We start from the raw sequence: 23568 nt of genomic DNA on the forward strand, positions 1-23568 counted from the left end.
AATCCCCTGTTGGGGGCCCATACCCCTTGTTTGGGGGTTGAACCTCCTGTTGGGTGGGTGAACTCCATGTTGCGGGGGGCATGCCCCTTGTGTGGGGCCTGAATCCCCTGTTCAGGGCCCATACCCCTTGTTTTTGGGTTGAATCCATGGTTGGGGGGGCAAACCCCCTCTTGGGGGGGCCATACCCCTTGTGAGAGGGCCAAATCCCCTGTTGGGGGGGCCAAACCCCTTGTGTGGGGGCCAGCACCCTGTGGGAGTGCAGCAAAACATGTATTCATGAATTCATGAAACCTGTATTTAGAGTTCACTTCATTATTATGATAAGAGACTTGCTTTAACACTGTAAGATATATCAGTAAAACACTGTACAACTGATCACTGTCTCTGTCTAGCTTTCTGTCTTTATAGTGGTCTTTTGTTTTACTTGTGGAGGAACATGGATTTGGGGGTATTTTACATAGTGACTTTGGGATTCTTTTATCAGGGATTTTTCAGTTTTCCAATAGGGAACACCAGAATTCCTGCTAGGGAGGCCAGTGGCCTGCCTGCTCAGAGCTGGCACCTTGGACCCATCTGGCTGTGGCTGACCTGGCCAAATGGGGCCAGAAGGACATGCTTTGACAGTTTAAAGCAGGCCACCACACCCAGAACATCTTCCGCGTGACAGCTGCCCAAATGGCCGGGCAGGGGGCACAAATGGCTGTACTACCACACAAAGGTCAACCCTCCAACCACAGTCCACTGGCAGCTGGCCCAGATGGGCAGATGCCTCTACTGGCTGTGCAGTCTCCATCCGAATCTGGCAGGTGCACAGCAGGTCACATCCAGGCAGCAGCCCCCAATGCCAGACTGCTGCAGGGGGTAGAGGGTGCAGGGAACTCTCAAGGCTGCTTCAGCAGTCCAGCTGGCACAAGGGGTAGTGTCCCCAGGTACCAATTGGCTGGGCCCCAGAAGCTCCTGAGAGCAAGTAGCCCTGAGCTACTTGCCAGAGTAGCTTTTTGTACTGATGAAGCCAGGACAGGGCAGTTTTTTACACTGCTGGAGCCAGCACAGGTGCTGGCCCCAGGCTCTAGCTCCCCCTGGCTGCAAATCTGGGAGGAGCCAGGCAGAGTTATTTTGCCCCAAGTGGCACAATTTGCTCCACAAGAAAGTGCATGCCCAAGCACGTGCACTGAAGCAAAAAGTCCCATGTCAAATTTGCACCACTTCTATTTGAGCTGCTGCAAGCACATGCGCTTGCATGTGTGGACACACCCAGTAGGTGCATTTACACAAGTTGATTTACTGTGCATTAGACTAATCTAATGCAGAGTAAAGCATCACCATCTAAACATGTGCAATAATTACTGTGCAGTATGTTAGTCTAATGAACTGTTTTCTAGGACCTGTAGATACAAGTAAAGGGTGAAAATGGCATATTAACTAATGTGCCGTATTGTACATGCAGCTGCTGACTGGGAACAAATTGCTCTTGGTCAGCTTGGGCAGCAGGGGACAGGTGGCAGGGAAAGCTGTCCCAGCTGGGTGGGTAGCTGCCTCCCAGTCATGTGGAGATTGGGGCAGGTGCCTATCTCCATGTGGCTAGGAAACCGCTGCCTGCCCAGCTGGGACAGATTCCCCCCACCCTCAGGGCCAGCCTGATCTCCCCCGAGCTGGGATGGAGTTGCTCACCAAATCAAGGCAGCTCCCCACCCCTGACCCCAGAGCTTGGGGCTAAGCCCTCATGCTCTCTGCTAGTCTAGCACTGGCACCCACAGGAGCCTCCCTCTGGCTGCTGCAGGCAGGAAAAGCAGGACCGTCCAGGACTGGGCTCCTTCTGTTGGCCTCAGTTTGCTCCCAACAGGGGCACACATGTAGACATGCACCAGGGAGTGCTTTAATAAGGCTGAATTTTCTGCATAAAAATTTAGGTACATTAATTGCATGTGTAGACATGTCCACTGTGTAGCAGCAGTAGGGAGCTGAGCCTGCTGCCAGCCCCATGTGCTAGGTGGGGCCTGCAGACTAACCTTGCACATTGGGTCCAGGGCCACATGCCAGGTCTAGCTGCAGAATGTCCCTGCATACCAGCTTGATCTGATGCATTAAGCCATATTATTCATCTGGGGGAATTCCCACAGGTCCATAAATTTGGCAGTAGGGAAGCAGTGGCAGTGTTGTCTGGTTCCCAGACAACTGGTGCAATTAATAGCTAGTGCAATTAAAACTACCACTTCTCCCCCACTGCCAAATTTATTTACATTTAAAAAGAAGGAAAACTGAGGGTGTTTCTTGACATTAGGAAAATAAACATAATATGAGGGGTTAATATCAGGTTAAATTCTAATCCAGGAGAGATTTTAACATGTGGATCACCCTGTTGAAAGCAATGGGGTAATATAACTGTTTTATTCCTTGCTGAATTGTGGCTTTGGATACTAAACATCTTCATATATTATTTTTTTTTCCGTAAGTTAGACAATGATCATTCAAACTGTTAGTTGACCTTGGTCAGATAATACCTATCACAATGTTTTCTGTGTTAGCAGAGGAATTCTCATTCTCAAGACACTTCCTTTTTAAATGGAGTAACAGTCAAATCTTGTACAGTACTTCTTATATTCTTCACTTGATTTTCTGTAGCACTCTGGCATATGGTACAGTTTGTTTTTAAGTGGGAAAAGGCAACAATGTGACTATTGTGCTAAATGAAAAGGTAATAAATCATGTAGCTACAGAATTTAAGAGATAATAAAGTCCCCTTGGGTAAATCTACACTATCCCATGCCAGCAGAATACTGTGTCGTACAGTAAATATTTTTTTGGATTTTTTAAAATCTTGCATTAGTTTTAAAATGTCTGTAACAGAGAAGAATGTGTAAAGAAAATATACGCTATTCTCTAATCTGATGCCGATAGGAAATTGCCTCTATTTCTGTCGCAAGCATTGATAATGGCTCGTGGGAGAGACCTGAGAAAAGTAGTAATGTATGTTCAGACACAGAGGCAAATTCTGCTCTGAATCATTTTTGATTTTCATTGTGGTAACTCACAGGACAATTTTGTTCTTTTAAAAACACGTTTCAAATCCTATTAGCAATACAGTGCCCACAAAATACTCTTATATATGCTCATGCAAGCAATAGAGCACTAACATGGACATTTGCATATGCAATTTTGGATTAATGTACACAGAGCATAAATTGGTCAGTGCACCAGAAGCTACAAGTTTTGCAAAAGATAGCCAGTAGTGTCCACAAAGACTTCAGTACCACTTATCAGATAATGGATATCCTGAGTTGCGATTTGTTGATTTTTTTTCTTCCTGTAGAATAGATGATAAATCAGAAAGCTGGGATTTGTCTAATCAGATACATTACTAGTTAGAAAAAATCCCATATATCCATGCTACTTCAAACACATTGGATATCCTGCCAACATGAAAATAATTTCCAAGCACCAATGAAAAGATCTAAGAAGGCTGACCATGCTTACTATAGATGCTTATAACTAATTCACAGAATGCCAACAAGAAATGGCGTGGCAAAATGTACATACTTCACACATATTTGCAGATGCACTTGACATTTTCAAAAAGAAAGAACTCACATATTGATTCATCTAGTGCACTGAACTTAGATGAAGGTTTCTCTGCTTCTCTTTCCCTCCCACCTCCCTACTATGCCCTAGGGGAAAATTAGATCAACCCAGCTTTCAGAAACAAATGAGTCTTGCTGCAGAAATAAGATTCCAACTACAGTTCTTTTTGTACATTCATACAGAAGGAAAAGAATTACTGTAAAGCTACAAACCAATGTCCCCACAGGAAACTTGTCATATAGCCCATTCATCTAAAGCTTTGCTTGTCAAAAAATAAAAGAGAAGCAAGTGGACTGAAGGATGCTCACTGCACAGCTTTATTCTCACTCAGGTATTACCACTAGCATTAAAACTCTCTATGCAGAAGCTAGACCACAAGAGAGAGCAGAAATTTAGTTGGTAATGATGTAAAACTGGAATTAATCAAAATTATGTCTCTACTCAAACCTTTCCTGTAGGCACTGGACAACTACTTTGTAGTTTGGTGCAAACTTAAGGTACTTTATGAAAACATCTTATCACCCATAGTGCAAACAAAGCTAATGGATTTCACTTCACTTTGCAGCTCATTTTCTTTACTCTGCCCTCCTCTTTCCAGTTGTTTGAATGAAACAGAACTAACATTATTCACTAAAAGGTCAGCAGAGGTGGGAAATTCAAAACCCCAAGTGCATAACAAGAAAGGGAAAGGCATCATGAAAGGAAAGATGTCTGAGAGTAATAAATAGTTGTCACACACACACACATACACGCACGCATGCACGCACACACGCACGACCACTGGCACAGCTCTCCTTAACAGTTAGATCCAGATAAAAGAATACATTTGTCTGTCCCTTCACATGATCTAAGTATCTGCTGGGAAACTGAGAAATACCAGAGGAAGAGAAAAAAGACAGCATATACTCTGATAGAAATTTATTCTTCAGCAGAGAAATAAAGAAACCTCTTATGACTTAATGCAATTCATTAAAATAAAAACATGTTAGCTACATGGGGCCGAAATTACAAAAGCTTCCTATTTACAATTCTTCTTTGTCCAAACATTAATCATAATTGTGACATGTGCTTCTGGTAGCTAAATTGTCTGTCAAGGACAATAATTTCCATCAAAATTAAGGCCAAGATTGAGAAACCAATATCAGCTTTGCAGAAGGGATAAGTTTTCAACTAGCAATGACTGCACCTCAGTGCAACCTCACAGGTTATGATACTGCCACAGCTAAGTTACAATAGAAGCAACTTGGAACCACCCAAATATTAATTTATTCCCCATGTTAATACAATGCCTCCCTTGATATAAAAACAATGTTTTTTAATGCAAAGGCTATCGTAACAAAATGCATATTCTCAGTTGAAAGCGGACTGATTTTTCTTTGAAAATTCACATGCAATAATATGATGTTACTTTTTTAGTAATGACATAACTTGATGATCATTATTGAAAATACAAGGTCATTCTAGTGGGCTTTTCTGCAATAAAGCAATTTACTATTTCAATTACATTGCTGTTGAAATTCCATGATGTGTATCAGCAAAAATAGAAAAAAATAGAAAAAAATATCAGCACTGCAGTCCTGAAACAGGAGCGTCAAAATCTTGCTTAACAAACACAACAGAAAATATAAACATTATGCATTTGCTCGACTGTCACTCAGATACCAGATTAAAAAAAAAAAATACTTATTTTGAAATTACACTGGGGAAAGCCTGGAACATATTAGATGTAATATATATATGTAGCTCTTTCAATGATAAAGCATATATGAAGACAGGAGAGCATGCATGATAAGAGACTTCTGGAAATGGTATGCAAATTATAGAAATAAATTCTCAATATGGCAAGCTATTTTAGGACTAGTACTACATCATAGTTCCTTCCTCTTCCTATAAGGTGACAATAATACAGGAAGATACATTTCTGAAGTGTATGACACATTATCCAACCAACTAGCAGTTCAGGTAGTTATAGAAATCTTATGTACACAAGTTCAGCAGAATAATCAGTGACAACATGTTAAATATATTTGGGGAAGATTTAAATTGGGAACTAACAACACAGCAGTGAACATGTCCAACAAGAAAGATGTTTTGGAGATAACAATTGGAAAAAGAAATACTGATCACTGTTCACTATGTATATTTTAAAGTTGGGTGTGAACAAGCGGCAATAATATAAACAAAGTTAACTTTTGGAATGCTACTTTTGTGATATAAATGAGCCTGAAAAATAAATGTTTAAACTCTCAACAAAGCAATATCTATAATTATGGTCCTCAATTCTCTAGCAAGGCATTCAAACAACTCCACTGCCTTCCTTACCAAATTTGAAATACCAGTGCTGTCAAAAGACAGCAATAATGATTTTGTTAGTCATCTATTAGTTTGTGAATACATTTTCCATCTCCAGAATTTAAAAGAGAAATTTTAAATGTATTTTTTTCCTGCAGACTTTTCATGGTCAGCTATGAAAGGTATAATACATATGAATGGGCACACACATACACACACAACTGTGCACACCCTTAAATGCCAGAAATTTATATAGTTGTTATTAGAGGTGTACCAATACATCAATTCAATATTGGATCAGTACTGATATGAAGAAAATTGTCTATATCGGGCCCAATAATTTGGCTGATAAATGCCCATGCTGAGTGCAGCCATGGCGCAGTATGGAGTAGAGTGGGCAGCAAGGACAGCAGCCTCCAGCTGGTAATTGGAAGGGGAAGGGGATAGAAGAGGTATGGGGGGGGGCAGATCAATACCCCCTGTGGTGACGGTGGTGGCAGGGGCAGGGAAGAAACTGCCCAGGAGGGGCGGGGCAGGGGGCATGGGGTGGAGGTGTGGCTCATTGTGTGGGGGTGGCTCCCACCTCTGCTTGCACCCCAGGAGGGCAGTGGGGAGTGTACCCCTGGATCCGCATGGTGTGGGGCAGGCTGCAGCTGCAGGGTGGAGCTGCAGCCAGCACTGTGCAGGGCTTTTCTTGCTGGGGGCTGTGCTTGGAGTGGGCTCTGGTGGCCCTAGAGGACGCTGCACCACCGCAAATTTTGCCACGGCTCTGCTCCTGGTGTTGCTGCTCAGTGCAGCTCTGGCTTTTTCTTGGGTGGAGGCAGTGAATTCAGTTGGGGCTGCGCTGGGCAGTGGGGAGTGGCATGGGGCTGGCAGCAGAGCTGTGGTGAAATTTGGGGTGGCTGCAGCCACCTCCCAGCACTTCTGGAGTCTGCTCCGAGACCAGCCCCTAGTGAGAAAAGTTCTGAGCAGCACTGTCTCTAGCTCCACCCCACAAGTGCAAGCCGCCCCAACCCCACGAGTCGTGTCTCCATCCCATGCCTCCCCACCCCAGCTAGGCAGCACCTGCCCCTGCCCCTTCCCTCACCACGGGGAGCATCGATTTGCCCCACCATGCCTCTTCCCTCCCCACTCCTCATCCACTACACTGGACTTACCACCTGGAGGCAGCTGTATCAGATATCGGATCAGTATCAGCTGATATCCCTTCTTAAATATCAGCTATTGGTATCAGCCCCCAAAATCTCTATCAGTGCACCCCTAGTTGTTATAAAGCAAAATCAACATGGAGATCATTTAGGAACATAAGTGTTGTTTCTCATGTGCAGGATAGCTTATTTCAGAAGCACAAATCTGGTATAGACGATTAAAATGCAATGGCATTGTCTTGCAGTGCAGCATACTTATTAGGTGGGGAAAGGGATGGGAATTAGGAAACCATTTTCTTTGGATATATCTTCAAGGAAACAAATTGTAAAAGTCATAATTGATTCTTACAGTCCACTGAAAGAAGCCTGCATAAATCCTTTTTATAGTGGGGAGGTGAGGATGCAGGGAGTCTAATGAACAGGTCAACACTTTTACAGTCAAAAGCATCAGACTGCATGTTGATGGGATGAACGGGAGAGGAAATTATACCTGTCTAGAAGCTACAGTCTGTTTGATTCTCAACAGCTTCTTAGTGAAAACTTCAAAAGATAAAGGACATTTAAAAGTTTCCAGAAGTTAAATATTTAGTCTTATTTCTACCATCAGCACAGCATGGACTGTTGGTATCTGGATCAGCAGAATTTAACAGGGAAGCCGGGAAAGGTGGCTGTTGCCACAGGCAAGGAATCAACAGTATCCTTCAGTGCCAGTTCAATTCTAAGCTTAAATCTCTAATGTTAAACTGCATTATCATTACTACTATGAGGATACAGGTTACCCAGAAGTATGCCATAATTATCCTGAGGATTAGAATCTATTCTTAATTAAGTGTATATTAGTTTTTATAGGACTATTTAAACACTAATTTCTATATGTATTTTAAACAATTGCACTGATGAGATAATGAAATGAGAATAACCATGGAAGAAACTTCTTCCTTTTCTAGGTTTGGTACTAAAATCATAATCTCAGGAATGTTTCTGTCTCCTGAGTAATGTTATATATATTTACAGTACTGTAACTATGATTAATTCTGCAGCTTATAAATTTTAAAGACCAGTTCAAAACATGGCACATTTCTATACAAAACCAGCTAAACAAAGTGTATTCATTATTTAATTTATAGATCTCAATAGAAGTTTTGCAGACCCCTGATTTACACGATTCTGACTTATGCGTGTCTCACGTTTATGCAATTTTTTATTAGGGTTCAGACTGGAAAGTGCCCCTCAAGATGCATGTCATTCATATATGTGAATGCCTCACTTGATTTGCAGGCAGAATCAAGCAGAGCTGTGCTGCCATTGTGGTAGCAGCATCTCAAGATGCATAAGAGAGACGCTAGACATGCCTCCTAAAGGTGATTCCACCGAGAAAAGGGGAAAAAAGGCTATGACTGCGGTATGTCTGGGGTATGCAACCCCTCACTATTCTATTATTTCCTATGGGGAAAATCATCCTCACTTACACAAATTTGACTTGCACAAAATTCCCCCAGAACACAATACTCGTGCAAATCAGGGGGTCTACTGTATGTGAAAAATGCAATGGGCGAATATTCACTAAAATTAAATCTAAAATAAATGGGGTTTTCAGAACTTAAACTAAAGATTTAGTTTGCAGTTTGTCTCTTTGGGATGCCACACAGAATGTCATGGGAGGATGACACTCTGCTTTGCTTTTGGTTCTTCTGATTACATGGACTTCCCACTCTGTCCACATAGCCCCTTGTTATAGAAGCACTTTAAAACATGCTTATTTCTATTCTTTTACAGGGTAACACTTCTGACAGTTAAGACCATAGACACCAGGCTTATATTTCATTGATTTGAGGACTTAAATATGTGCTTTAAGTTAAGCACAAGGTTAAATTCTGTCCTGAACAGGTAAAACCAAGTAATTCCTCAGTTAGGAAAAAGGAAGGCATACAGAAAGTGGAAAAATGGTCAGGTCATCAAGGAAGCATACCAGGAAACGGCAAGAACCTGCAGGGACAAAATCAGGAGGTCAAAGATAAAGAATGAGCTGCACCTGGCAAAGGAGGCCAAGCACAACAAGAAGGGGCTCTATAAGTATGTTGTCTAGAAAAAAGGGTCAACCTTGTTAACTGTGGGTTCACTGTTAATAAGCTGGAGGAACTCTTAACAGAAGATGCAAAGAAGACAGATCTACTCAACACCTACTTTGCCTCATTCTGCACAAAAAAGTAAGTGGAAGCCAGACACCTGGTAAGGATAATTTGGATAAGGAAGAGGGCAAACTGAAGGAGGAGATAACAAAAGAGATGGACAGAGAGCTTTTGTTGGTTCTGAATGAATTCAAGTTAGCAGGGCCAGATTAACTTCACCCAGGGTACTGAAGGAACTGGCACAGGAGATCTCAGAGTACTTGGCAAAGATCTCCATGAAGTCATGGGAGACAGGCCACGTACAAGAGGATTGAAAAAAAGCCAGCACTGCCCCCCTCTTTAAAAATGGCAAAAAGGAGGACCTGGGGAACTACAGGCCAGTTAGCCTCACCTCAGTACTTGGGACTTTACTGGAGCATATCCTAAAAAGGTCATTTCTAAGCATCTCAAGGAAGAAATGCTGTTCACAAGCAGCCAGCATGGATTTATGAAAAACAAATAGTGTCAAACAAACTCTATCTCCTTTTTCAACAAAGTAACTACTTAAGTGGATGAAGGGAATGCTGTGGATATAGTGTATTTTGACTTCAGCAAGGCTTTTGACCACATTATCTTCTCATAAACAAATAAGAGACACGTGGGGTAGATAAAATGAATATAACATTAACAGGTAACTGGCTCAATAGCCACAAGCAAAGGGTAACTATTAATGGGTTCACTTCAGAATTGTAGGAGGTTTTGAGTAGAATCCCACAGGGGTCTGTATTGGGTCTGGTGCTGTCTGAAGTGTTTATTAACAATTTGGATGCTGTCAGAGAAAGCTTTTTGAGCAAGTTTACAAATGACATGGAAGTGGGAAGGATTGTGAACATGTTGGAGGATCTGAGCACAACTCAGAAGGACCTTGACAGATTGGAAAGTTGGGCTAGAGCTAACAGGATGAAGTTAAATGTGGACAAATACAATGTGCTACACTTTGGGAAGAATAATCAAAAACACAAATATAAAATGGGGGACACCCGGCTGAATGGCAGCACTATGAAGAAGCATCTTTGAGTCTTTGTATATCACAGACTCAGCATGAGTCTGCAATGTGATGCAGCTTTACAAAAAATGAATAAAGATTTTGGATGCATTATTAAAAGCATAAAGTGCAAGGAGGTGATAGTGCCTTTCTAAGGACATGGAGAAGTTAGACAAGGTCCAGAGGTCTTTATCAACAAAGATTCTAAAGGACTTGGAAAGCAAATCATATGAGGAGAGGCTGAAGGAAGTAGGCATGTTGAGGCACAGAAAAGGTATTTTAGAGGGGACGTGATAGCAGTCTTGAAATTTCGTAAGGGCTGCCATAAAGAAGAGGGAAACCACTTTTTCTTTCTTGCTGCAGAGAACAGGACATGGACCAATAACATGAAGTTGCAGCAAAGTAACTTTAGATTGGATATCAGGAAAAAAAATTTCACTGTTAGAACCATGAGGCAGTGGAATAGATGGCTTAGGGAAGTTGTGGACTCTCAAGTTGTAGACCCTCCATCAGTGGAGGTGTTCAAGAAGAGGTTGGACAGCCATTCGTCTGGGATGATCTAGGCATAGCTATGCCTATGTTCTACTACGGGTATTTACCATGCTTCTGAACTTTGCTGGTTGCTGAATGGGGCTGTGAGCAACATCCATTCCCTCCCCCGCCCCCTCTTTCTGCTACAAGTGTCAGGGTTTTTTTAAACCTTTCTCAAAGGCATTGGGTCTGAACTGCAGCCAAGACTAGGGTTTTGACTAGAGTGTACCAATGTTCCTTCTTGGACCTAAATCCAGAGATTTCTGGCTAGAAGATCTTGTCTTTCCAGTCAGGATCAAGCCAATCACCATATTTGGAGTCACAAAGGAATTTTTATCCTTAGTCAGATTAGTATGGATTATGGGGGTTTTTACCATCCTCTGTAGTGGCAAGCATGGCTATCTATCCAGGATTTCTTGAGCATCTATTGACATCATTTCACAGAAGCAGAATGTTGGCTGCCATGTTTCCCCCACTTTACCTGTAGCAGGTGTTAGGGCAGTGTTGTGTCAAGACTGGTGTTAGTCTTATATAGAGTTTATATTATGGATTGTTTAGGATGCTTTGGATAGGGAAGATCCTGTCTCAGGCAAGGGGCTGGAGGTCCCTTCTAGCCCTATTTCTCTAGGATCATAGGTCTTAAAAAAGGAAGAGACAGGTCAGTGCTCTCCCCCATTCCATACTAGTTAGTGGAACTGCACAAAAACCCTTCCTAGAAACTGGCCTTCAGGATGTTCCAAATAAAGTGAAACCACCTGTGGGTGAACCTCACTGCAGGTTTCTGCTTCTAGACTGTAGCTTTACCAACAGACTTATTTGCTGCAACAAGTGCACTTGGGAACTCACTTAGAAAGCCAGATGATCTCCCTTAAGAATGTCTAGGCATGTAGGGGAATAAAGGTCTTATAATAAAGCTGAGTTGAAACTTTTCTTCTTTTTTGATAATCATGATCCATGTTAATATGTTTAGAGTGAAGGTTGTTGATAAAAATAAGCAAGTTTTACCCTAGACTCCATTTTATCCATAGAAGTTAAGAAAAAGATAACACAAAAGAGAGATACTTGTACTTCATTTTTACCTCCAAAGAAATATTTCTCCCCAGTTTTAACTTGCAGAGGACTGTTGGTTCTAACTGCAGAGGCTTCTTCTCCATCAATGGTGAGCACAGCAAAATTTTCTTTAGCTAAGAACCGGACTTCATGCCACTGCCCATCATTGAGTCCAGAGCCTAGAAAGAAAAGAGAATAAGGAAAAATTTTCAGTGTATTACTTTTTCCCCCCATTGCATCTGTTCCAAGCACATCTTACAAGTTTTAGACACAGCCTAGTATAACACCAGCCTGATTCAGATTGAACATTAAAATACACTGGTCTACATCAAGGCCGTCCAACTTCTAAGAAGTTGGGGGCTTCATGCCCCATGGGTTACACCAGTTGGGGATACACCAGTGGAGGTCACCTTAAGCATCCTGCAGTTTCTCCCCAGCAACATGCTCCAGAGGCACTCTGGGTTGCTGGCTATCCCAACACTGCAAGCTGCACTGCACCACCCTGTTGTGCTAGGTCAGGTAGTGGAAACCAGAGGAAAGAGGAGCTCAAAACTCCCAGCTGCCCCAGAAGCCAGACTGACAGGTACAGCCAGGTGGAAGCTGAGGGCCACAAATTGGATAACCCTGGCCTAAATACAAATTATTAAGGTACTTATCATTACCACCACCAGTATAAATATATGTTTGGAACTGCCAAATTTAATTTGATTAAAAATTAAAATAAAAAATTACTTAAAAGAATACACAGCATCTTTCCCAATTCTAAATTTAACTGTCAAAGGAATATCCTTTTACTTTTTTGCTAGAACCAAATTAAAATGATTTGTTTTCCATTTAATGACACCTGCAAGGCATTAGGTCTATGAATTTAAACTTACAAGTAAAGGAAAAGGAAAACCTGGGGGAGGGGAAGGGGGAACAAAGTAGTTCACTGAGTAGCCTCATTCAAAAACTAGTTCTGTCAAGAGGAAAAACTTAGACACAAAGGTTAGAGGCATCACAATTCCATTTAAAAAAAGAAAGAAAGAAAAAAGAAAAACATCCACCTCAAATCCTTAAACTAACATAAGCTTACCTTCCTTGCCTGGCAGGAAAGATGCAGATGTTACATTTACATCACTCCTAACTAGGCTAAGGTCTATCTAAGTGCTGATCTGTACAGATGTTCAGGGAAGTTAAACTGGGCAAAAATGGCTGACACGATAAAAGTTAGTTCACCTGAGGAGGGGAACTATGTTAGATGAGGAACAGGTTAGCTCTATCTACAGAAAGTCTGCACATGTTCGGAATTTAGCCCCAGGGCTGGAAAAGCCCAGCCGCTCACCTCAGCCCCAGGACTGTACTCTTCCTCCTCCCTCCTCAAACCTGATTGGGCTATTTTTAATGACCCAACCCCCCACAGACGTGGATGGGCAACTCCCCTGCATGGACCTGCCAATCTTCCCCAATCTCACCTACCCCCACCCTGCCCCCAGTTAGTACCTTGGGTTACTGGTGTGGCTCCTGGCACCAGTGAATGTGTGCACAAGCCACTCCTAAATTATGATCACATTGCTAAACATAAGCTGCATGATCATAGATCAGGTGTGGTGAATGTCTGCACATACCCACAGCTTGTTTCAAGCATCCAGCTGGCTTTTTTTTTACATTGGCTTTAACATTTTTTAAGTAGGCTTTTTCTTACAGGGCTCCAATCCAAACTATCATAATATACATTTTACAGTAAGCTGGTCAGATATCATGTCATACCAAAAGTGTGGTTGGTCTGGCATTTTTGTATAGTGGGAAAATACTGATTTGTTCATGAGTTCTCATTACTGCCAATACTTTATAGCAAGCTACCAAATGAAAATCAGTTCCAAATATTTTCTTTTCTACCTTGCTAATAAAACATACTGCATCTAACAAACAACTTTTTCTTCATTCACATCCCATGACCAGCTCTCATAATACATAGTTGCACAGTATGCTACCATATAACGCAAGTATCCTGTCTCCAAACTATAATGTGATGCATCAGAAAAGTCAAATAATTCATAGGAATACATTAAAAATTATTTTTTTTTCCATGCACAAAGGATTTTAACACTCTTAACCTTTCACGAAGTGGATGGAATTCATAGCACAAGCTAACTCTAGTAATAACTTATTGCTTTAATGAATGCTCTTTTTTTTCACTTCTGTGCACTCATTTTAGCAGTAAGTCATTGTATATCTATAAACGTGCAGGGTCACAACCTAAGAATGTATTAAAGGACGCTTGTTATTAAGACCTGTAGCTCAAAAAGGTATGAGAAAACGAGTGACAGCAGAACTGGTGAATTAGAAAGATGATGAGAGCTAAGGGAGACCTTTTGGTTTTCCAATACATTGTCTAAAATAATAGGGCTAATTGCTACCCTTAAACATGCGGATCTAAACTACTTGCAAAGTACTATTCAACATAAATAGGGGAGGCAGATATGAAAATAACACATCACTTGGAAACATTTTGTTAGTTTTGCTCAGGCACTCCATGTATGGGAAAGATCTGTCAGATTTTTTATCAACACAATATATATTTGCAAAGCATTTTTAAAAACAAAATATGCCATTTAGATAGCAAAGATCTCTTTCATTTTCTTTTATGCACAAAAACTAATTTTACTTTAAGAACATTGATAGTTCACCCTGGGTCATGTTGATATTCTATTAAAAAATGAATTATTCTATTAATAAAAGAGCTCATGTTTCAAAGAGGAAAAATTGAAGGGGAAAAAATTGTTTTTGGGGTTTTTTGTTTTTGTTTTTTTTTACCAGGCTCTCTAACCCAAACTGTCATAAACATTTTTTATAATAAACAAAGCTTCTAGGTATCAGAGAACAGTTAAAAAGTCCTATTCATGATTTTGTAACTTTAGATGGCTTATAATTTAAACATACATATACAGATATTTATCTGATCTTTCATTACTCTCTTGAACTGAATTGTGATGACTAGAGCATAGTGGACACCTTTGCAGAATGAAACATGTTAAAACTGCACTGTCACAATCATGGAGAATGAAAATGGTGATAGGAAATGCATCTTACAAAGTCCACATTTATGACAGTGGATGTAAGCTGAGGTAACTCATCAGCACAGAAAAAAAGAACACAATCATACAAATTAGACAAATAGCAAAACTGCAATCTTTATTTGCAGGTGTTTTGGGGGCATTCGAGAGCCACAAATACATGACCTTCCTATAACTTAATCTAGTTCATCAGATTATTCCCTATATTTTATTCTAGTTTGCTGCCCTTATATTTTCTATAAATGACTTCACAAGATTCTTAAATAACTTTGAGAAAGGAAAGAAAAGGAGATACTGCAACTAGCATACACCACTTGCTCAATATTAGGGAAAACTCATTTCAAATGCAAATTAACCATGTAACGACCTGTAGTCCATCAAATTTTGAATTTATTTTAAAAGGGTGTTACTTTAAAACTAAAACTCTGGAGATAGGCACATTGATTGAACAAAAAGAAACTGATGTTTCTGTTATTATAGACACAGAGAAAGGATTGTTTAATGAATAACAAGAAAAAAATCAAAATAAAGTAGGCATTTAAAAATGTTGGGAAACTGAGAAAGGGGACATCTGCTGGAAGTACTCTTCAAAACAGAATTACGGTACCTAAAATCTCAATTTTCCTTATAATTAGTCTTGATAGACCAGACTAAATGCCAATGTACTGATCCAAATGATGGCAATTCAAGAGTAGTATTCTAAAATTTTCAACTGGTGAAAATTGATGAAACTTTGTAAAAGACAGTAATTTTGTACCCATTAACTCAAGAAGAGACCTTGGCTTTGACCTTGATATATTACTGACATTTATTGTTCAGTTAAGAACCTATATATTTAAAATAAAATGAAAAAAATGGCTACCAATGCCTTCTTATTCTATAATATAGCAAACCAGAATATAATCAATTACAGACGTTTTTGTTTTATTTTAATTCCTTCCTTAATGTTTTATTACCCAAAATTTATTGTGTTTTTTGGTCATCATTGCACATTAAGTTGATGTTCTGAGAGAATTATATACAATGAAAAGCAGCTCCGGTCTCAAGAAGAATGTACAAAGGCATAGGAAAGCCCTACGAAGATGATCAGGGTACAGAGACTAAAAAGGCTAGGACTCCTACTTTAGAAAGGAGAAGGCTGAGGGGGATATATTAGATGTCTAAAATATGCTCTCCTTCTAAAGCAGGGGTGGCCAACCTCCAGCACATGTGCCACAAGGGCCCTTCAGGTACCCAAAGTTTGCAACCCCTGTGTGTGGCGTGCAACAGACTGGGAAGGAAGCAGGGAAAACAGCAACCAATAGAGCAGGAACCAGAAAAAGGGCAATAGAGCAGGAAGGGGAAGGGGATCAGTGGCACTCAGAGGAGATGTAAGACTCACCTTGTTACAAGCCTTACAAAAAAGGTTGGCCTCATTGCTCTAAAGCAGGGGTGCTCGACCCTTGGCCCACAAGCCAAAAGTGGCCTGCAAAGCCATCATGTCTGACCCTTGGGACTCCACGCACATCAGGACACTTGCCAGTGGTGGCCACATTATTTGGCCACATCTGCCAAATTCCCAAACCCCAAGCAGCAGTTGTGACCACTTCCCTGCAATGGGACTGGGCTATACCCACTTCCTCTTCCACTGCATGACCCCTCCCCACTGCAGAGCTGGGTTGAGGTCAGGCCATGCCCTGGCCCCCTCACTGAAGCAGGAAGGGGACAAGCATGCCTCCTCCCTCCCACAGGGCCAGGTTGGGGCTGGGTCAAGCCCCCTTCCCTGCAGGACCAGGTTGGAGGATTAAACCCTGTTTCCCATTGGACTGGGTTGGAGCTGGGCTGCTCCCTACACTTACTCAGTGTGGCTGGATGGGGCTCACTGCACCCATCCCAGGATCCAGATCAGGACCATCAGCCAGATACAACCAGGAGGCAGACTGGGCACTGCCCATCCAGTATGCCAAGCAAAAAAAGTTGAGCACCACTGCTTTAAAGCATCTAGGATCACCATGCTCAGAGAAAGGATATTGGGCTAGATGGATCATTGATCTGAGTCACTATGGCACTCCTTACGATCTTAGACTATTGCAGTGATTCTCAGCCAGGGTGTTGTGACACTGTAGGATGCTACAAAATCCTTTTAAGACTGCTGTGGGTTGCCTTGTCCTATTAGCTGTTAGGTGTGCAAAAAACTATAGGACCATGTGAAGCTTTGATTTGCGATTCAATTTGGAGAAGATTCAGCCCAATTTGGAGGACGAATCTCAAATCTGAATCAAATTGCTAGAGGCTGGCCTGACACACGATGCAGGCAAGAAAACTGGTTAGTGAAAATGGAAATGGTGGCATCACAGGGGGAGGAACAGGCTGGGGTGGGGGGAAAGGGGGATGTAGAAGCACAGGTAAAAGTGTAGAGATACCTAGGGAGTCAGATGTCCAGTAGGTTGCAGTGTGTCGCAATTACACTGTCTAATCTATATTGAGTCCATGAGTTTCTGTACCTAGGAGGCTGATGAAGTGAAGTTCATAGGTCTGGCTGTGAAAAGTGGTTTGTAATTTGTTCCTTCTCAGGATCAGGCCTGAGAGACTGGAGGCAGAGTGTTTTTGTGGTGAGGAATACCCCACAGGTAGTTGGGTATTGCTGTCTTTGACAGATTCTGGTGTACAGTTTGTGAGGGTACTGGAGATAGTTGGCAGGTTTTGTGTTTTGAGCTGTAGGAAGTTGGCTTCAGTTTTGGTGATGAGGTTAGGTTCTTGTTTGAATGTACTGACCACTTTTCAGAGCCGGGCCTATGAAATTCACTTTATCAGCTTCCTAGGTACAGAAACTCATGGACTCAATATAGATTAGACAGTGGAAATGTGACACACTGCAACCTGCCGGATATCTGGTGTTGAGCCAGCTAAGTTATTTTGACCTGACATCATTTACAGTGGTGGACTAGACTGAGGTTGTAGGGGAGGAGGAGACCTCACTGGAGCACACTGCCATGTTGTGCAGAGGCCCCAGCACCAGGAAGGGTGCACCTGAACACACACAAAATATCACCCATGCATATCATGAGTTTTGCCTGTTAGCAGCCAGAGGTGCAGGGCCCCAGAACTCAGACTCCCCCTGCACCTATCTCCTTGACGGCTGGCAGGCTTTGTGGCCACAACAGGGCTTAGCAGGCCTGCAGTTTTCACCGCTGCACCTTAACACACACACACACACACACACACACACAGTGTCACCTGTCACGAGTTGTGCTTGTCAGGAGTTCGAGGTACAGTTTCTCAGAAACACCTGAACCTCTCTCTTTGAAACTTGGCAGGCTTTGTAGCCTGACCAGGGGCTACCACCCCTGCAGTTTTAACCCCTCTGTGGCTTAACACACACACGACATGACTTTTGCTTTTAGGACTTTGATGTGCAGTTTCCCAGAAACCCTGAGAATGCTTTAATGGGGAGAGAGCTTTTATATGTTTTCTGCCCTTCCAACTCTCTACAGTTGCAACAGATCTATTTATAATTCAGAGCTTTGGTGAGAGCAGTGTCACCAGAGTTATATGTTCAGATGTCTCTATACAGAGGGTGAAGAGACCTTATTTTATTCATGTGTGTGGAAAAAAAAAATGTTACATATAGATAAATAATAAGTATTATGAAATAAGAGGTGAAGGCTCTATTCTGCTAACTTCTCTATTCTAACTGCTCTATCTTAGTAGCAGTTCTATTTTTGAACTGCTACTAAAATGCAAGGTATGCTTACAATTCCCAATCTTTTCAAAGTACAATGAAGAGATATCCGAGTATGGTAAGTCAAGATGTGTGTACTTTCCACCTGTGCCTCCAAGCTGTTCACGCAGACCTTCTACATGCAGCTAACAATTTCAGAAGGCTAATAATATCCTAACAGTCCTTTCTGGTTCACAGTCTCTCTTGGTGTGTACTGCTAATCTAGTTACTTGATGCAGCATATCTCACATTCCCCTGATAGGATGCATCCAAATATCGATTAGGGGGGTTGTGGGTTAAGAAAGGGAGACTGAAGCATACATTATTTACTGGGTCTTAGTCCAGAGGCCTGAAGAGTCATGAGGATAGCTCAAAACTCCTTGGACCACATCCTACCTAGGACTTTTGTTATATTTTTTCTATCTCTGTCCAATACCACAGTCTGTCTGCAAGCTCTGGTCCGTAATACAGCTACTGCCTGGCAAACTCCTTTACTCTTGCTGAAAGCTGTCTAACACCTCTCTGCAATCTTGGGAACTCTTGTCCTTATGGAATTCCATGCTGATGTGACTACTTTGTGTTTACTAACCCATCATCTTCATTTAGAATAAGCTCGGCATCATGCAGTGTAGACACATCCACAGATTATCTGTCTGTCCATAATGCTCCAGGCTAACTGTGCATGCGCAGGCTGGAGCCTTATGACAGACAGAGAGACAGAAAGGCAGAGGTGAAGGCAGAGGTGGTTGAGGCCAGGCTGTGCTCCCCACTGTGGGGTGGGGGGGAGGGGACAGGTCATGCGGGAGGTGTGGCTCGCTGTCATGGGAAGCATGGCTTGTGACCATGGGGGGGGTGTGGCTTATGACTGTGCAGGGAGCTGTGGATTGAGGCCATGCAGGGGTGGGTAGCATACAGCCACAGGCAGCACTGTAGGGATTGAGCAGGAGGGGCACCCGCCGACTGCAGGAAATGGCTGCGGTGCAGGGTGTGTCCCCCTTCCCACTCCCCATGTGGCACCCTGATGCTTTGCACCACATCCCCCCATGATCCATGCACCCCCCCTGCATGGGAAGTGCCTGCCAGCTGTGGCTGCAGGGGGGGGTGGTGGCATGTGGCTGCATTGTGTCACAAGGGCAGTGGGGCACTGGCAGTGCCTGCTGGCTGCAGCACATAGCTGCAACCAGCGTGCCATGCCCCGCTGCATGACATGCCCTCTGAGTGCCTTGCCCCCCACACCAGAACTACCTGCCACCTGGAGGCAGGGGGGCACACAGAGGGGCATGGCACATACCAACAGAGTGCTCTGTGAGGAGGGCGTGCACAGAGGGCCAGCAGCGCCTGCCACCTGTAGTACGTGGCTGTGGGCCAGGGTACGGCCCCCATGCCTGCTCCCCTTGTGGCACCCTGCGGGTGTTGCCATGTCCCCCATGTGGAGAGTACCCTCTGGCTGCAGGACACAGGGGATGTAGTGTGTGGGGGGGCTTCCTGGCCAAAGGCATCCCTGAGGGGCATGGGTCATGGGCAATGTCCACTAGCTGCAGCACAAAGCTGTGGGGTGGGGCGCACCCCTCACACTTGCTTCCTGCATGACACACTGCAGCTGTGTGCTGTGCCCTTCCCCACATGTCCACAGTGTACTTCTCACCCCCCCAATCTCCACCGCCCTGCACACACCATTACCTGCACTACCCACCACCCCTTCACACACTACACCCCCCACGCACACTCTGCCACACCCCAGGGCCATGCCGCATGCTATGTGGCCACAGCTGCTTGGCGCTCCCCATGCCTTGGCCAGTCCTTGCACCATGCATCCCCTGTACTGAACATCTGTGTGCCATGTCCCCCCATGCACCCTATGCCAAAATGCAGTGCCAAGACCCTTGCTGCATGGCCACAGCCAGCTAACACTCTCCATGTTGTGGCCATTCCCCATGCCGCACACTCCAGCCCCCCCATTTGCCATGCCCCCAGCATGCTCTGCATCATACCACATGGCTGGTCCCTGTGCCACATGGCCACAGCCAAAAGGCTCCCCATTCCATGCCACATGGCCGCTTGACACCCCTCCCACACAGCATCACGGCACACCTCCCTGTGCACCCTATGCTACACCCTAGGGCTGCTCCCCACATCACAGCCCTACAGCTGACAGGTGCTGCCCGCCGCCATGGCCACTCCCCTGCTCCACACTCTATGGCTGCGTGCCACCCCTCCTGCCCAGCCATATGCCACACACCTCCACACACCCTGTGGCACACCCCAGTGCTGCTCACTACCCCACCTCCGCACAGTCACATGCCACCACTCCTGCACACAGAGTGGGGGGGGGAAGGGGGTGGAGTGAGGCTGGACCCAGAGTGGCAGGGGGAGTAGGGCATGACCCAGAGCAGTGGCAGGAGAGGGGGAAGCAGGGCTGGACCAGGAGCAGCAGCAGAAGGGTAGAGGAGCAGAGCAAGACCCAGAGTGGCAGTAGGGTGGACAGCAGGGCAGGACCCAGAGCGGCAGCAGAAGGAGGGGGAAGTGGGGCTGGACCCAAAGCAGTGGGGAGAGGGCACAGGACCAGACGCTGGTGTCTGTCCCCGGGCCCCTTCTACCCCCGCCTCCCCATCGTGCATGATGGGCATTTTGCTAGAACAAGACTTAACACTCTAACTTGCCACCAGTAATGCAGGGGACTATGGCAGCCTAAGCCCTGCTGTTGTAAAGATTGTTAATATATTCTTAAGATATCCCAGGAAGAGGACCATACTCCTTTCCTGCCTCCTCCCAACCACATCACTACAGAGGAAGCTAAACACCCTCATAGTCCATACCTATCTGACCATGGACAAAAATTCCTTCCTGACAAAAATTCCTTCCTGACCACAAATATGGTGATTGGTTTGATCCTGAGCAGAAAGAAAAGACCTCCTAGCCAAAAACCTCTGGATTTAAGTCTCAGCAGCAGCACTGGCACACTCTAGTCAAAAACTGCAGCTAAGACCCAATGCCTTTAAGGAAGACCAAAAAAACCCCTGTCACTTGTAGCAGAAGGAAGGTGGGAGAAAAGTTGCTCCCCGCTCCATACGGCAACTATCGAAGCCCAGAAGCATGGGAAATACCCTAGGAAAACATAGAAATAGCTATGCTTAGATCATCCTAAACCAATGGCTGTTGAACCTCTTCTTGAATAACTTCATTGATGTCCATAACTTGAGAGTCCACAACTTCTCTAGGCAGTCTACTCCACTGTCTCACTGTTCTAACAGTGATATTTTTCCTGATATTCAATCTAAATTTACTTTGATGAAACTTCATTCCATTGGTCCACATCTGCTTCTCTGCAGGAAGAGAGAAAGGGTGCTTTTCATTTTCTTTATGGCAGCCCTTCAAGTATTTGAAAACTTCTATCATGTCCCCTCTTAAGCATCTTTTCCATAAGCTGAATAGGCTTATCTCCTTTAACTTCTCCTCATATGACTTGCCTGCCAAGTCTTTTATCATTTTTGCCACCCACCTCTGGATCCTCTCTAACTTCTCCATGTCCTTTTTAAAACATGGAGCCCAAAATGGTACATGAGACTCTAGATGAGGCTTTACCAGTGCTGAGTACAGAGGCACTATTACCTCCCGCTTCTAGCACCTAATGCTTCTATTGATGCATCCCAAAATCACATTTGCTTTTTGCGCAGCTGCATCACACTGCGGTCTCATATTGAATCTGTGATCTATGAAGGCTCCCAAATCCTTTTCCATAAAACTATCACCCAGCCAGTTGTCACCCATTTTATATTTGTGTTTTTAATTATTTTTTTTCCAAGGGGTAGCACCTTGCATTTGTCTGCAATGAATTTCATCCCGTTAGTTCTAGCCCAGCTTTCCAGTCTTTCAAGATCTTTCTGAATTGTGCTTCAGTCCTCCAATGGGTTTGCAATCCTTCTCAGTGTTGTGTTGTCTGCAAACTTGCTTAGGAGGTTTTCTGTACTAGCATCCAGATCATTAATAAACACATTGAACAGCAGTGGACTTAGGACAGACCACTGTGGGGCTTCACTTGAAACCTCCTGCAACAACATGGACCCATTTATAATTATCCTTTGCTTGCAGCAGTTGAGCCAGTGGTCTATCCACCTTAAAGTAGGTTTGTCCAGCCCACATTTCTCTAGGTTATTAGAACACCATATGGAACCTTATCAAAAACTTTGCTGAAGACCAGCTATACTATATCCACAGCACTGTTTTCATCCAACCAAGTAGTTACTTTGTCAAGGAAGGAGATCAAGTTTACCTTGCATCATTTGTTCTTACAAAATCCATGCAGGATGCTTGAGATCAGCCTTTCTTCACATGCTGGCCTGTAGTTCTCCTTATTGCCCTTTTAAAAAAAGTATTGTGCTTGCCCTTTTACAGACCTCTGTTACCTTGATTATCTCCCATAACTTTATGAATATCTTTGCTAAGGGCTCTGAGATCTCTCAAGAGCTCTGCAGGGAACCCAAAGCAAGTAACTTGGGGTGAGGGGGACAGGATGGGAGGCGGGGTGAGTCTGTGAAAGGGTCACTTAGTTGTAGGAGAGAGTGGGAGGGGGCTCAAAATAGCCCAGAGAGAGTCAGGGGGTGGTATGAATAACACTACTCTGGTCCTGAGGTGAGCAGGTAGGCCTTCCCAGCTCCAGGACTGTGCTGGCAATGTGTACAAGCATTGGGAAGGTTGAGTTATCCCTTTCCTAGATCAGGTTAACCCTTTCTCAATTTAAGTTAGTGCACTTCCTGAGGTGAAGTAACTGAAATCAGGTGCACCATTTTTGGGGTAATTTAAGCCCTTTGAACATCTGCACGATTGGACACTTAGATGAACCTAACCCTGGTTAGGTTAATCTGAATGTAATGCGTTAGACACCCTAAAATAGTTTGGCCTTGTTCATTAGGTAATGTTTTTAAATGTGAACCTGTAATATTTTCTGTATGTTCTTAAGGGAGATATAAAGCTGTAGGCACAATATTTCATTAAGGTAACTTTTTGGTCACTGTTAGAGTCACGTAGCAGCCAACTTTTTTTGTCATAATCCTGTTATTAA

General features: G+C 43.5%; 1 protein-coding gene and 1 non-coding gene across 2 annotated transcripts in view; both read right to left on the reverse strand.

The window, feature by feature from the left end:
• The window catches only part of CNTNAP2 (contactin associated protein 2), a 1295029-nt gene that overhangs the window by 778940 nt on the left and 492521 nt on the right, over positions 1-23568 (reverse strand). The window contains exon 9 of the mRNA XM_059729349.1: positions 11783-11932. Coding sequence (XP_059585332.1) covers positions 11783-11932 — 150 coding nt within the window. The remainder of the gene's footprint in view (positions 1-11782; positions 11933-23568) is intronic.
• LOC132251099 (U4 spliceosomal RNA) lies at positions 4675-4808 on the reverse strand. Its single transcript, XR_009462890.1, has one exon. It is a non-coding gene; the product is annotated as a U4 spliceosomal RNA (small nuclear RNA).

The sequence above is a fragment of the Alligator mississippiensis genome, chromosome 5, assembly GCF_030867095.1.
Source record: "Alligator mississippiensis isolate rAllMis1 chromosome 5, rAllMis1, whole genome shotgun sequence".
Classification (NCBI taxonomy): Eukaryota; Metazoa; Chordata; order Crocodylia; family Alligatoridae; genus Alligator; species Alligator mississippiensis.